A 13,328-nucleotide genomic window follows, 5' to 3' on the forward strand; every position below is an offset into this window, starting at 1 on the left:
GCGCGATCTCAGGTTACCACCTTATCTTTTCAGCTATCAACTTGATGCCCCGGCGGTCAAATTTAACTGACAGATTAATTGCGAGGCTTTTTAAAAAGTAGAGGTGTTATAAAAAGAGAGTTGGTTTTTAATTTCAGGAATGAATCGCTTGCGTCATTTCACCAAATGTAAATTAGCTGGTATAGAGAATATTAAATTTATTAGTCACATGAAATTGTGTATTGCTAAGACCATTCACGACACTTGATTTCACCATATTAACCACTTTGAAAAGTCACCAGATTCTCGTAAGTGAAAATCACTTACCATTTGCAAAACTCCCTAATCAAATTTGGAAAATAAATAAATAAGGAATATGTGCGCTAGAAGCCTTAAAATTGTATCAAATTGGTGCAATCAAACCCTTCCATTAACACCGTTAATTGGACCGACGAAAAATGCTGATGTGACATTTTCAATTAATTTCTCTCTCCTACGTGACATTGTTTATTATTTTATATTCAAATCAATTTTAAAATATATTTAAAATAAAAAAGAAAAGTTAGGCGACCTCCGCCTCCCCTAGCCCAAGGTAGGCCTACCCTCGGTAAGCCTCACTGGCCTCAGGCGAGGATAGCCGCACCTAGGGAGGGCAATGGTTGCCGACCCTAGGTGAGGGCCGGCATCTCCTAGATCCGGGGGCCCTTACTGCGGCCTAGCGCCAGCCACCCTAACCCTTGCTTGGTGAAGGTCGCCGGCGCCTTCGATGATGGACGGCGGTGGCGGCAATCCCTACTAGTGAGCCTTGCTTTTGTTGTTGTTTTTTTTTTTTCAATTTTTTTTAAAATAAACAATTATATTTATTTCCTATTTTTTTAAATATAACTTAAATTTGATCTAAATAAAATAATGAAAAAAAAACCACATAGCATAAAAAATTAATTTAAAAATATCAAGTCACCATTTTTTGTTAATTAAATTGACGATGTTAATGGAATGACTTGATTTTATCAATTTGACAACTTTTAGGACTTAATTGCACTTTAACTCAATTGCGGTTTCGTGACAAATTTCGTGACTTCTAGTGCACATTTAAAAAAGAAAGTACCCCTTACATACTTACTTTTCTACTATGAAAAGTTACCTGTGGGTATCAAGAGGTTACTTTATGTATTAGAAAACTAAATGAATTACATTTTCTTTTTGGGGGAGTAAAATATCATTTGCTAAGACATCCGGAAAAGGAAAAAGAAAAGAATTCTTCGCCTCATCTATGAAGATGGCGATGGTGAGGAGATAGGCAGGAGGTCCAGAGTTGAGGAGGGCAAATGGGTTCTTCCTCTGCAATGATGCTACGTCGTTTCTGCTGCTTCAGCACCACCGTCTCTCCCTCCACATCTTCTTCATCATCCACTCCTACTGCCAAGAAGAAGCCCCTCGTCTTCCTCGGCTCTCCTCAGGCCCTCTCTCTCTCTCTCTCTAGTTGCGCCTGTATTTACTCGTATCAGTTCTTTCCTGTGAGAATCTGCATGATGTAGTCTTTAAAGGTCCTTCCTTTACTCAACTGGGCAGGTCTCTGCCACTGTTCTTGACGCCCTCTTCAACGCCTCGAGCTCCCGAGACTCCCCGTTTGAGGTAATGCCTCCAACCTCGTTGTGTTATGGTCTCTTTCGTTGATCCGCTGAGCTCTGTGTGCTGTTCCCGTTCATTGCTTTACCTGGTTTTGGAAGGTCGCTTGTTTTTTTTTTTTTTTTTGTGGGTGTACTTTTTGTGTGATATATGTTCAATGAATGCATGTGACACTGTATATGACTGATTTTGAAGTTTCGTGTTGAGCTGAAGATAAATGTGATTGTTGTGTTGACAAATGTTGGGTTGTGTGGAGAGATTATGGTCAGCCCACGACAGTAGGGGGGCAAGTGGTTGGATTTGTTGATTAGTATGGCCTGATTTCAACCTCACATTGGTGGCGCTTCGCTGATATGGTGTGATTTAGGTTGCAGCAATAGTTACTCAACCACCGGCTAGAAGAGACAGGGGCAAAAAGATCCTGCCGTCTCCGGTGGCACAGTATGCACTCGACAGGGGATTCTCCCCTGAACTTATTCTCACACCAGAACGAGCAGGAGAGGTAATGAAGATCAAGTGCCTTCTTTTCTATCTCCATTGCTTTTCGTTTTTTGCAGTTTCAGTGATTTTAGTTTTATTCGCTGTCTTTAGCAGAAGTATTCTAGTTAGTTGGGCTTGCACGGAGCTTGGACTTCTCATCTATCTTTTTCTGTACATGTGGAGCTGCTTGTTTTGATTGCAACTAGCTGTGTAGCTACTTAAATAATCTAAGTGGTTCCTTCTCGTCCCTCCAAGTTTTGACATGCTTGCTACTCTTTTTCTTAATGTACAACTATCGGAACTGTCAGAGAGGTTGTCTGATGGTTTGCCCTTGCATCTTAATGGAGACAAACTCTACATATCTTTGTTGTCTTTTCGGTTGCTCAGTACTTAGTTCACTGGAAATATTAGTTACTGATAAGTCGTTGACAATGCATTTGATTTATCTACCACTTCGACATTTTTTTTAGTCAAAATGCCTCCAATAGTTCTTCGTTGCTTGGATAGTGCTCTAGAAAGTTTGACATTGTAAAGAATGCACACACTTTCGATAAGCCTAAGATTTTCTATCTGCTTTTCTTTCAGGACTCCTTTCTGTATACTTTAAGAGCTTTAAATCCTGATATTTGCATCACTGCAGCATATGGAAATATTCTACCGAGCAAGTTTCTTAAAATTCCTCCATTGGGTTAGTCAAATGCAGTGCCAGCTTCTTATTGTGCTCTGCATGTTTATCTTCCAGATCATGTGATTTACCAATGATTGATCTTGTTGTTTTTGTTTAATGTGATCAATCAATGATCAATTTTGGAGTCACGAGTCTGCATGAATAACATTTGTTCGGTTTACTTAACTGCAGGGACTGTTAATATACACCCAAGCCTACTACCATTGTACCGTGGCGCTGCTCCAGTTCAAAGAGCAATTCAGGTAGGTTTAAGTTAACATATGCTTACAAAAGATGTGTTTAAATAAGGAGGATATTCTCATTTGTGGAGTTATGTATCAGGATGGTGTCAAGGAAACCGGAGTATCATTGGCATTCACTGTCCGTGCTTTGGATGCAGGACCTGTGATTGCCAGTCAGCGATGGGAAGTTGATGATCGAATTAAGGTAGTGAGAGTTCGTGGTAGAGAATATGCAGATATGGATTGTTTTCTCAATTGATTTTCCATAACTTGTTCCATTGGTGTTTCCAAAGCAGATAGTTAGGTTTTTTCCTTTAAACTTGAGTTATACTTGAATTTGAGCTAAACTAGACTCAATGTAATTATGAAAAGTAAAGTTCAGTCTTAACCTAGCTGGAGCTCAAGCTTCGGTTTTGTAATTATTATTTGTTTTGATACATTACTCTCTATGATCAAAATATATGAAAACTACTAGATTTTTCTACTTTAGTTAAGTACTTCTCAGTTTGAGCTTAACTCAATTCATTGCTGAAACTACTTGTAATCGAATAGATTGACTCGAGCCTGAGTAGTTTCCGAGATAGCCTGAGTAACTCAAGAGTAGCTTGACTCAATTTTACCTATAGGCAAGACAGGTGCAATTGTTTGGTGAATGGGTTTTTCATAATTTTGTTTGATGTAATGATTTTTTTGCGTGATTGCTCAATAAATTGAATCATTGAATTTTCTTCTATGTACCGACGTTGACTAACCAATCTCCCACAGCCCCTCCAGCCTCCCCCCCCGATCCACACACTCACAAAATAGTTCCAGAGTCAATTACATGCTCGTTAGCTTCACTGGGATCAAATTTGTCATTCTTAAGCTGGTTTTGTTGCAGGCGCCAGATTTACTTGACCTGTTGTTCTCTGAAGGTGTGCCAATTCTCTAATGCTTTTTTGGTCTATTGGTGGGCTGAATGTGTAGAGTTTTATTTTATTCGTTGCCAATGGGAAAACGACGTCACAGACGACGTTATGACATCTATATACTGTAAAGCTGGAATCTAACAATAAAATGGCTACTTGGTTCTACGTTCTAATTTTACACATCATCCCTCATCTTTGTCGTATCATTTATTGTTATCAGTATGGTAGATTCATTTTTATTTCGGTACTGTCAATACTTTTTGATGGACTTTGAGGATCCAATTAATTAGGAGGAAATATAATATCTGAACTTAGGATCATTGCAGTATATGATCTTGTTCACATGCAAAGCAGTGTTGTCTATTCTGCTGTATCTAAATTCTTTATTCGGACAGTGATGTCCACTTGTTATATGCACAATTACCTATTGACGAAGATATTCTTTATTGCAGGATCTAAGCTTTTGATCCGTGAACTTCCCTCTCTACTGGATGGCTCTGCTCAAGCAAAAGCCAAGCCACAAGATGAGACTAAAGCCACCTTAGCTCCTAAGGTACTATTCTTACATAACAAGTGCCAGAACAGGCTGTGATAGATTGAGTTGGCAATTTCTTAATTCCAGTAACCATTTGAAACTGTAGGTTAGCGTCTTTAATAGCTTCTCCTGCTTCTCACAGATAACCTCCGAGGAGTCATGGCTATGCTTCAACGAGGAGGCTGTGGCCCTTCATAATAAAGTGAGTGGTCCTTTCTTCCCTGAGTTGGACCGTGTGGAATGACATACAACCATTTTAGGTCCGTGCATTTGCAGGTTGGCCAGGAACCCGAGCCAAGTTTGCCATGATGGACAAAGAGAATGTTCGGCACAATGTCATAGAGCTTAAAATCATCACTACGAGGGTATGCGGTGAGATCAGAAGTGAAGTTGGTGAAGGGGATAGCATAAGTTTCGCCAGGGGTGCTATGTTAGTTCCTTGTGGAGGTGGCACGGCACTGGAGGTATGCTTGTTCCTTCCAATCAGAATTTATTATGGAATTTGGTCATGTGCAATTTATATATGGGTTGTCCTCAGAGCCCAATGCTTTTGTCGCTATTGAAGTTTTGTAAAAAAAATATTTTCTTTTCTGAGGATATTGGCATTTTGTCTTCTTGATGTTATTGGAGAAATCTTGCAAAAAGATGATTTTGTCACTTTTCTTGACCAGGTATTGGAAGTTCAACTTCCAGGTAAGAAAGTGATCAATGCTGCTGCATTTTGGAATGGTTTGCGAGGTCAAACCCTAAAGAGGTTATGACGCAAAAGGATTTTTCTGCTTGGCTATGCATAAAGAGCAGAGTTACATTGTATCGAGCCGATTTGCCAGGGGTATTACATTTGTTTATCCTTCTGATCATTATTGATATGTTTTAATATTTAAATATCTGATGGAAAGAGACTTTACTTTCCATATTTTTTCGTCTTTGGAGTCTGAGAGTGGAGGACATTTCATCTCCGGATAGGTGGGGCTAAGTGTTTGAAGACTTAACCATGAAAGAAACCCTTGAACGGAATCAAGAGAAAGCAAATGGAAGCCAATGGTGACAGATAGAAAGACCGTCCCTATGATAAAACCTCAGTGCTTCATCCATGTGGTAAGATCTCAGCCAGCATAAGACTAAAAGAAGCTAACTAGCGAGAAACCGCACGAGCCCAACCCTCGGTCAGAATGGTCACGACTTGGTGCTCTGGTTGCTACCAAAGCACCAGCAGAATCCGAGCATGCCTTTTCTGCAAAAGAAGACTAATTATAGTGCATGAAAGACGTCAACAATGTCATACGCTCCACATGTCGGTAAAGCCAGTCTGTCGAGACGGTGTACAATGCTGCAACTAATTAAGTGAACTTAAACACATCTCAACTCTAAGCTTCGAAAAATATCGTAACTGTGTTTAGAAGACTGTCACCTCCCCGTAAAGGTGCACACACGATGCGGGGCTCCAATGGATTTGTCAAACTTCAGCTGTAGGCGGCGAGAGCTTTCCTCACTCCCATTCTCCAAATTATTGTTGGATTTGAGGTGCAAATACTATAAACATGTACAAGCACCTTCCATCTTTTTCATTTCAGGGAAGTTCGCCTGGAAGTCGACAATGAATATTGCCTTGAAAAAAATGTCTAGAGATGCCACTGGATACTTGAGAGAGAGAGAGAGAGAGAGAGAGAGAATTCCCACTTTCTTACAATGAAAACTATATGGTACAACAAAAAGAGGTATGTGTAGTGTAGTCAGTGGCCTAACAGAAGATAAAAGACTCGCAAAAAGATCACAGCATCTTTAGATTTCAGATTGCCAAAGGGCACTTCTACCCCCATCCCAGAACTACTTGCAGACACAACATGGACGAGATCCACTATCCTCGACCACCAATGCCCGGGGAGCATGATATCATATCATAACCACGTGAGGTACTTCTCTAATCACTGTACTGAAGCCAGCCTTTCAACTCATTAACAGCATGGACATTTCGAAAATACAAAAACTTAAAAGCTGAAGAATAAGTATACTTCTGTCTTCAGATGATTGAAAAATGCAGGATCAGCAACATTTCTGCCTTCACGTTCACGTCATTCTGTTGAGAGGCATCCTGTTGCTCTGATAGGGAACTCTTTCTATGGGAGATATCACTTGCGGCATTGTCATGCCAACCGAGACAATAATTTCTGCAATTAGTAGAAGGAAATAACCGTTCATGTAATATAATGCTAGTCTCTGACAGGATATTAAACTGTGTACCGCATTCTATAAGAGAGATCTTGAACTGCTAACTCTTGCATAACCCTGATGTCATTCCAATTTCCATACCATTCAAACAATATATTTTAGCACCAAGCTCATATGGACTTTACAACCACAAGAGCTATCTTATTAATCACCGGCAGAAGTTATCCCGAGTAACCAATTCATAAGCACCAAATTCAGGACGCAATCTGGACAATTTAAAAACCCAATGGGACCTAGACCAAACTCAAGGGTCATTATTTCTTTCCACTAACATTTCTCTTTGCATTAACTTTTGCACCAGATGACAAAGTGGAAGAAAAAGCATGAAAGGGAACAATCTCGTTGCACAAAATGTGGAGCAGAAAGGTCATCATCAAAGCACCTCGCGTTAATAACACGCAAGAGGAACGACTTACCTATGCCTTCACGAATAGACAAGTTAGGTCTTATTATCTCTTTAGAATTCACCAAAAATATATCGCCAATGTAGAGATGATTGGTAGGAACGTAAACACTGCATAACTCCTCATCCCCATCATCTCTCTGCAATTGAACATCCAACAATCACATTAACGACTAGAAACAGTTGACTATTAAATGTGACTAGAAATTGTTCAGAAAAGTAGCCTTTATGAACACTACAACAAACTCATATAGTTGGAAGACAATTCCTATCACCAGTTTGGCATTTGAATAAATTTAGTCCAAAATCAGCCAAGGAAAGGCTGCTGAAGATGGTCAGTCGACCTCTTCTTTCTTTAGCAGTATAAAACTGAAGTACGATAGACCAGAAGAAATCATGAAAAAGTAATTTAATCTATCTTACTTGCATGCGTTAAGTATAGCGGAAAATCCAAAGATTCATTGTGAACGACAAATATCACACCAATGTCATTAACTGAGAAAGTGACTGCTCCATGCCTAAGTTCCCTGGAAGAGGAAACCCCGTCTAAGTATGCTGATGGTGGTTTAGTGACCACATCCCTCTTTTTCCCCTTTCACAGAAAATTACAATACATTAACAGATCTGGCTCCACTATATAACACCTTCCTAACGACTCACGTCACATTCATCTGGTTCTCCAGCAGCCAACATACGTGCAAAGAGCAAGTACCATCCGATATTGACTCATAGATCCCTTTGAGGCTCCAATTATCAGCCAATGCTTTTAATGATATAAAAGATGCCATTCCAATAAACGTTCTTCTCAAGTGGAAACATTAATTAGAAATTCCTGCTTTCCTCGTCTGTATATAAAAGTTACAGCGAAATCACCCAGATACTTGCCAAACGACAGTAGATGATCCGGCAGCAATTTTCTCTGAGTCGCACTTAACTGATTTGAAAAATCTCATCTCTGTAAGCCCCTTTCTCTTTTCTCTTATGCCTTGATTTGATCAGTATCCTTTTGAATTATAGAAAACTACAAACCAAGACACAAACATATCTCCGTTTGATAGCATAGCCAGGAAAAAATCCAGATCCATCGAGTCCCAAGAGAGAGATTATCATTGCCAAAAGTGTAGAGGCTACATGAAAATAAAAAGCAGACATGCTGTTTTGAAGAACATACGAATCGCAAACCCAGAATTAGACATCTTACAAATTTATGCTTCACTTTACCTGGAGGACAACAGACGATGTTATGAAGCCAAATGCATATTCACCTAGACGAGGATGACGAATGATTGCGACCTCCTTAAAGGCTGTTGTATTTTGATCTGTAACAAAAAAAAAGGTGGACTTATTGCAGTTTAATGGTCTCTCCAAAAGAAAGAAATACAGTCTAATGGCACACCCAAAAAAAAGGTCATACCCACCTAATTATTAGTCCACAACACCACACATTACAGTATTTTGACACTTCACAGAATCATAAGAGATCAAGTAGTTTAATAATCATGTTTGTAGTTGGAAGTCGGCACTACTAGGAAAAAACAAAATTGTCCATATATACATAGCTATCAGGCTATAGCTATTACAAAATGCTTGTGATATTCTGAAGTTACCAGTTTACTTGACTTTATTATACTGTTCATCTATCTGCACTAAAACTTGGAACCAAAGAGAAGTATGTAAAAGTTGACAATTAAAAACCCTCCCTCCCTCCCTCCCTCCCTCCCTCACAGCCAGACCATATTAAAAAAACCGTTTACCTGGAGATATAGCAGCACTAATTTGCTTAGAAGCTGAATATATGTGCTTCATGAAAGGCATTCTCTTAATGAACCACTCTCCAAGCCAGAATACGGTGGCTCCCATCCATGACGAGGCAAATAAACCGACAAAGAATATAAAGATAAGCGATGTCATGAACCCAAGGCCTGCAAAAGAAAAGGTCCTGCTTAAATGTCGGTTACACCTCAATTCAAATGGTGATTGAGTTGGAAACAGATCCATTAGATCCAATGGTAATGATAGAAGAAGAAAATTCAGATGGTATGAGCTAAAGTAAAATGTCAAGCCTTTAAAAGCATATGCATGTGTTCATACATCTCAATCTAGATAATAGAACAACAACGGCATGAATTCGGACCTTCATAACATGCTGCAGTGTAACATACAATCTTGATACTCTAATAAAAGGGGCGACAATTGGAAGTTGCATTTGCCTTCCAGAATATCTTCACCGAGGTTTTTTCATCCAGTAAGCATATCTTACAGAAGTACCCAAGTGCCCACTTAAAGTACTCTCCCTTGACCGATATCCAAAGTCACAGAACATTGCACAAAGCGCAAAGACCCTCCTACATGATGTCATTGAAGAGTTGTCTGTAGTCTGTGCAGTCAGTCCATAACTTGACAATGACACTGGGTATAACCCCTTACTGTTTTCGATTTGGGTGCACAAATCCACTATGAATTGGTGATATATACCCCAGCATATCCCCATGCAACTTAAATGCAGCAAGGCGAATCTTATGGTGCTAGCTTATTCTGGATTGTGCACTCTTAATCTTAATAAGGTCTGTAAAATTCTGATCACAATTCAGACATGTAACTCGTACAGGATTGGAACTATAGGCAGAGTATAAATGTGGAGAGTCCGAATACAGCATCTTCACTGAACCCATGAAGTAAGATACTCAAAGGAACAGCCTCTACAAACTTAAGAAGTTTCATTTATGGACCATGTCAAGTAACTTCCAGATTTTCCAGTCTGGCTCGTTTGAATACTTCATATTTACAAGATTTAGTTATTTGCGCCAAGTATGCAGAGAAGAAATCATTACATGTTAGTACTACAGCATTCCAACCATTACAACTATTAATTGCTCATGTGCATCACAACACTAACATCATGTCAACATATAATATGACATGCTTGAGCATAAGAAGTAATCAAGTCGCTCAACTTTCAACAGCAAGAGCTTATACAAGAGGTGTGGAATCTCACCAAATATGTCAATGCCAAGTCTTTCATAAATTGGACTGAAAAACCCATCTACAAACTGAACAAACCACCAAGTGATAAAAAATGTGACAGCAACTGGAAAGAGAACAACGCTGCAATTCCAAAAAACCAAAAGGTTATCTCAAGGATGTTACATGGCAGGAGTTATTGTCCCACAACATCCTTTTCACCATATTACCATCCAGTCATGAACTTCTTTGAGACCCAACTCTGAAGGACAGCATAGAAAGCCTGCAGCACAAAACACATGACAATGTAAATTGAAAAAGTTATCCAAGTTTTATCTGCAGGGACTGAATCTAATACAATTTACTCAATCAAACTGGACTATTGCAGCAGGAATTAAACCAAAACAACACATAACACATGATGAAGCCTTCAGAAATAAAAGACCGCATTTTACAGAAAATATAACTTCACCAAAACTGATCAAGAAGAAAGGACGCTGTTTTTCTTTATCTTTATGGAGGCAGTCAATGGCATACAAAGTCATTGCGCTACACAGGTTGAAAGCCTTTACCTTTCAAAGGAAAAATTCTCCAATTCCATTAATCGCAATCAGGATGCCAGCATTGCCAAGGAATAGCAACAACCCTCGTTTACCCCTTACTCGAGGAATAACTTATCAACAGTATTCACCTAATTTATGATGCACATAGCGCGAATTTTAGTTTCTCCAAGACAACAGAAAGTTCCATGGGTTCACGACGCGGATGAACCTACCTACTGCTCACATCAAGCTTAGACAGAGTTCAATTTTAAGCTCCAAGCTCCGTCACAATCACAATAAACTGCAAAACGAGTTCTATACCGAATTCTAGCGAAACATCAACTTACCTACGCACACCAAACTGCTAAATTACACCTCCCTGCTGACATCTACAGTTAGCTCACAGAGGAACTCTTCCAAGCAACACATACTGACTTCACGCGAACCTAAACGATTCAAGGATCAAAAGAAGGACTCCTCAGGAGAAGAATCGAGTGGAATCACCTTGCGAGTGGAGGAATTAGGGGAGCTCGGGGGAGACTTGTCGATGTCCTCGGGGTCTTGCAGAGAGGAATTACTCCCTCCGCCGCTGCTCTTGCTGTGTCCCGAGTGCTCGGTCAACGGAATCGACGTCGATTGTTTGTCGTCCGCCATGTCTGCTTCACTTTCACCACCGCGCACAGAGAGAGAGATCTGCAACGAGTAAGAGGTAAATTCCGATGCTTTTCCGTCTACGAATTCCCTGTGCTTCTCTGTTCTGCCGTTTTCCTTTTTCCTTAGATTTTTTTTTTTTTTTTGTTGGGGGCTCTCCCTCCGGGAAGAGAGAGGTAAATGACGCTCTGTTTGGTTGTAAGGATATCGTGTTCCACGTCTTGGGCGGACATAATCCGGCTTCGGAGTGGGCACGGCACCTTTAATGGAATAATTCGGGATTTTCAAGATACAACAGCAAGGTTAATTACTTTTTTTTTTGGTCCAAAAGGGTTAATTACTTAACTACCCTTCATCTTCAATCTAGTTCCTTGACAATTTTTCAAGAACTTCGGTACATAATTTTCCTTGATCCGGATGAGTCGCTAATGAACATCTCGTCTCGCCCCGTTTTTTTTTATAACAATTCTTCATTTTCGATACTCCTTAAGGTGGTGCAAAATACGAAAGACAACACCGAAAATTACAAAAACTACCATGTATGTCTACACGAATTATTTAAGCATTGCCCTGGTCATGGCAATAACTATGGGAAGAAAGCATATATCATCTATCTTGCGTCATCTAGATCAAATGAAAAGCAGTTTAGTTAATACTCGAGGCCCAATTACAAGTGGGTGTTTGGGAAGCTGCAGGCCAAGGGCCGAAAATAGATAAAAAAATAAGTTGAAAATGGGTTTGTAAAAAACCCAAATAAAAATCATATTTTTGTGTTTTTCTTTTTTAAATCCATACATAACCCGTATCTTAATTAAAATTACCGGATAGTGACTTCTTGGTATGGAGATCATTGGATGGTCGAAACAACAACGGATGAGAGAAACCGGAATAGGCGCACCTCGTGCTTAACATGGGATATGCGAGTGGAGAGAAGTCGAGGACTTCGACGACTAACATGAGCAAGCTTTAGGAAAATCAAACCAAATGGGGCTTTGAAACAAGGCTATTGGCTTGGCGCGGAAGTCGCCTTCTTCGCCGTGTATTTTTTTTGTCTTCTTGATTTTGGTACACCACTCCAAAGATAGAACAATAGCTTTTGGAAACATCTATGCCATGATCTCCATCGCCATGTACGGCTTTCCACTAGCGCATATACTGCTTCCCTCGTTTATTTTTTTTTTTTTTGCTAAATCTCATTGTCATTTATATAAGGCATAAAAAGGTAATAGTAGCATTGAATATATACCATTTGGGCTCTCGGTGACCATTGTCTTCAATGCCGGTGTGTGATCGGGCTATGGGGCCATCAAGCTCGACATCTATCACATGGGAATTGGAATGGAATTTTGATTCAATTTCATTTCTTTTTAATTTGAAGTCAAGTCTAACAATTACTGAACAACCCTGCAAGGTTGGAAATGGTGTTGGGGGTGCTGCTCGGTATCTTTATACTACGTATCCAGAGATAATGCTATCAACTCTGGAGCAGCTCCAGTCCTGCCTCTGCCATATAGAGGATCTTCTTCCTCCTCATCTTCAAGTTGTAGGTTTGGGGCTTCCTTCTACTTTGTCGAATAGTTAAATAGTTAATACCGATATCTCAAATACAATAATACTTCTGTTCTGCTAGTTCTTTTATAGTACTCTTCAAATTGATCTTACTCAATCATGTGTGTCAAGGATTTATACAGTGGCGAGGCTGGTGATCCTCGCCGACCAAAGGCAAAGGAGGGGGACGCATGCAGTTCTCGTCGACGAGTTGGCTATGGTAATTTACGTTTTGCCCTTTATACTATTTGTTTTTTTTTTTTTTTGGTCGAGGCCCGTTATTCTCATTGACAAGATAAAGTGCTTACTACAAAAAAAAAACAAGGTTTTAGCCACGAAAAATTTGGCAAAATTCATCGCTAATTGATTTTACGATGAAAAAAAATTCGTGGCTAATATGGCGTCGCAAATTTAGCGACGAAAAGTTGACAATTCATCGCCAATTTGCGACAAAATTTGTGACAAACAAATATCCGTCGCAAATTAGCGACGAAATTGTTCGTCGCAAATTATCAACGCACTTTGCGACGGAAGACGTGCGGGGCAAATTAGAG

At 39.7% G+C, this 13,328-nt stretch overlaps 2 protein-coding genes across 2 annotated transcripts; one reads left to right on the forward strand and one right to left on the reverse strand.

Moving 5' to 3' along the window:
• The first annotated feature begins 1,213 nt into the window (after window positions 1-1,213).
• Window positions 1,214-5,362, forward strand: LOC115734355 (methionyl-tRNA formyltransferase). Its single transcript, XM_030665107.2, has 11 exons — window positions 1,214-1,439; window positions 1,552-1,614; window positions 1,976-2,110; window positions 2,674-2,776; window positions 2,948-3,018; window positions 3,098-3,202; window positions 3,878-3,911; window positions 4,358-4,458; window positions 4,583-4,642; window positions 4,701-4,904; window positions 5,112-5,362. The coding sequence occupies exons 1-11, from the start codon at window positions 1,308-1,310 to the stop codon at window positions 5,199-5,201; spliced, it is 1,098 nt and encodes a 365-aa protein (XP_030520967.1). The 5' UTR covers window positions 1,214-1,307; the 3' UTR covers window positions 5,202-5,362.
• A 742-nt stretch (window positions 5,363-6,104) lies between these two features.
• On the reverse strand, window positions 6,105-11,312 carry LOC115734367 (protein LIKE COV 2). The gene is made up of 7 exons (XM_030665118.2): window positions 11,080-11,312; window positions 10,264-10,316; window positions 10,068-10,177; window positions 8,827-8,994; window positions 8,294-8,391; window positions 7,086-7,212; window positions 6,105-6,608 (listed from the first exon to the last, which is right to left on the reverse strand). Exons 1-7 carry the CDS (start codon window positions 11,227-11,229, stop codon window positions 6,508-6,510), a joined length of 807 nt encoding a protein of 268 aa, XP_030520978.1. The 5' UTR covers window positions 11,230-11,312; the 3' UTR covers window positions 6,105-6,507.
• Between the last annotated feature and the right edge of the window lie 2,016 nt (window positions 11,313-13,328).

This window comes from Rhodamnia argentea, chromosome 2 (assembly GCF_020921035.1).
Source record: "Rhodamnia argentea isolate NSW1041297 chromosome 2, ASM2092103v1, whole genome shotgun sequence".
NCBI classification, from domain to species: domain Eukaryota; kingdom Viridiplantae; phylum Streptophyta; class Magnoliopsida; order Myrtales; family Myrtaceae; genus Rhodamnia; species Rhodamnia argentea.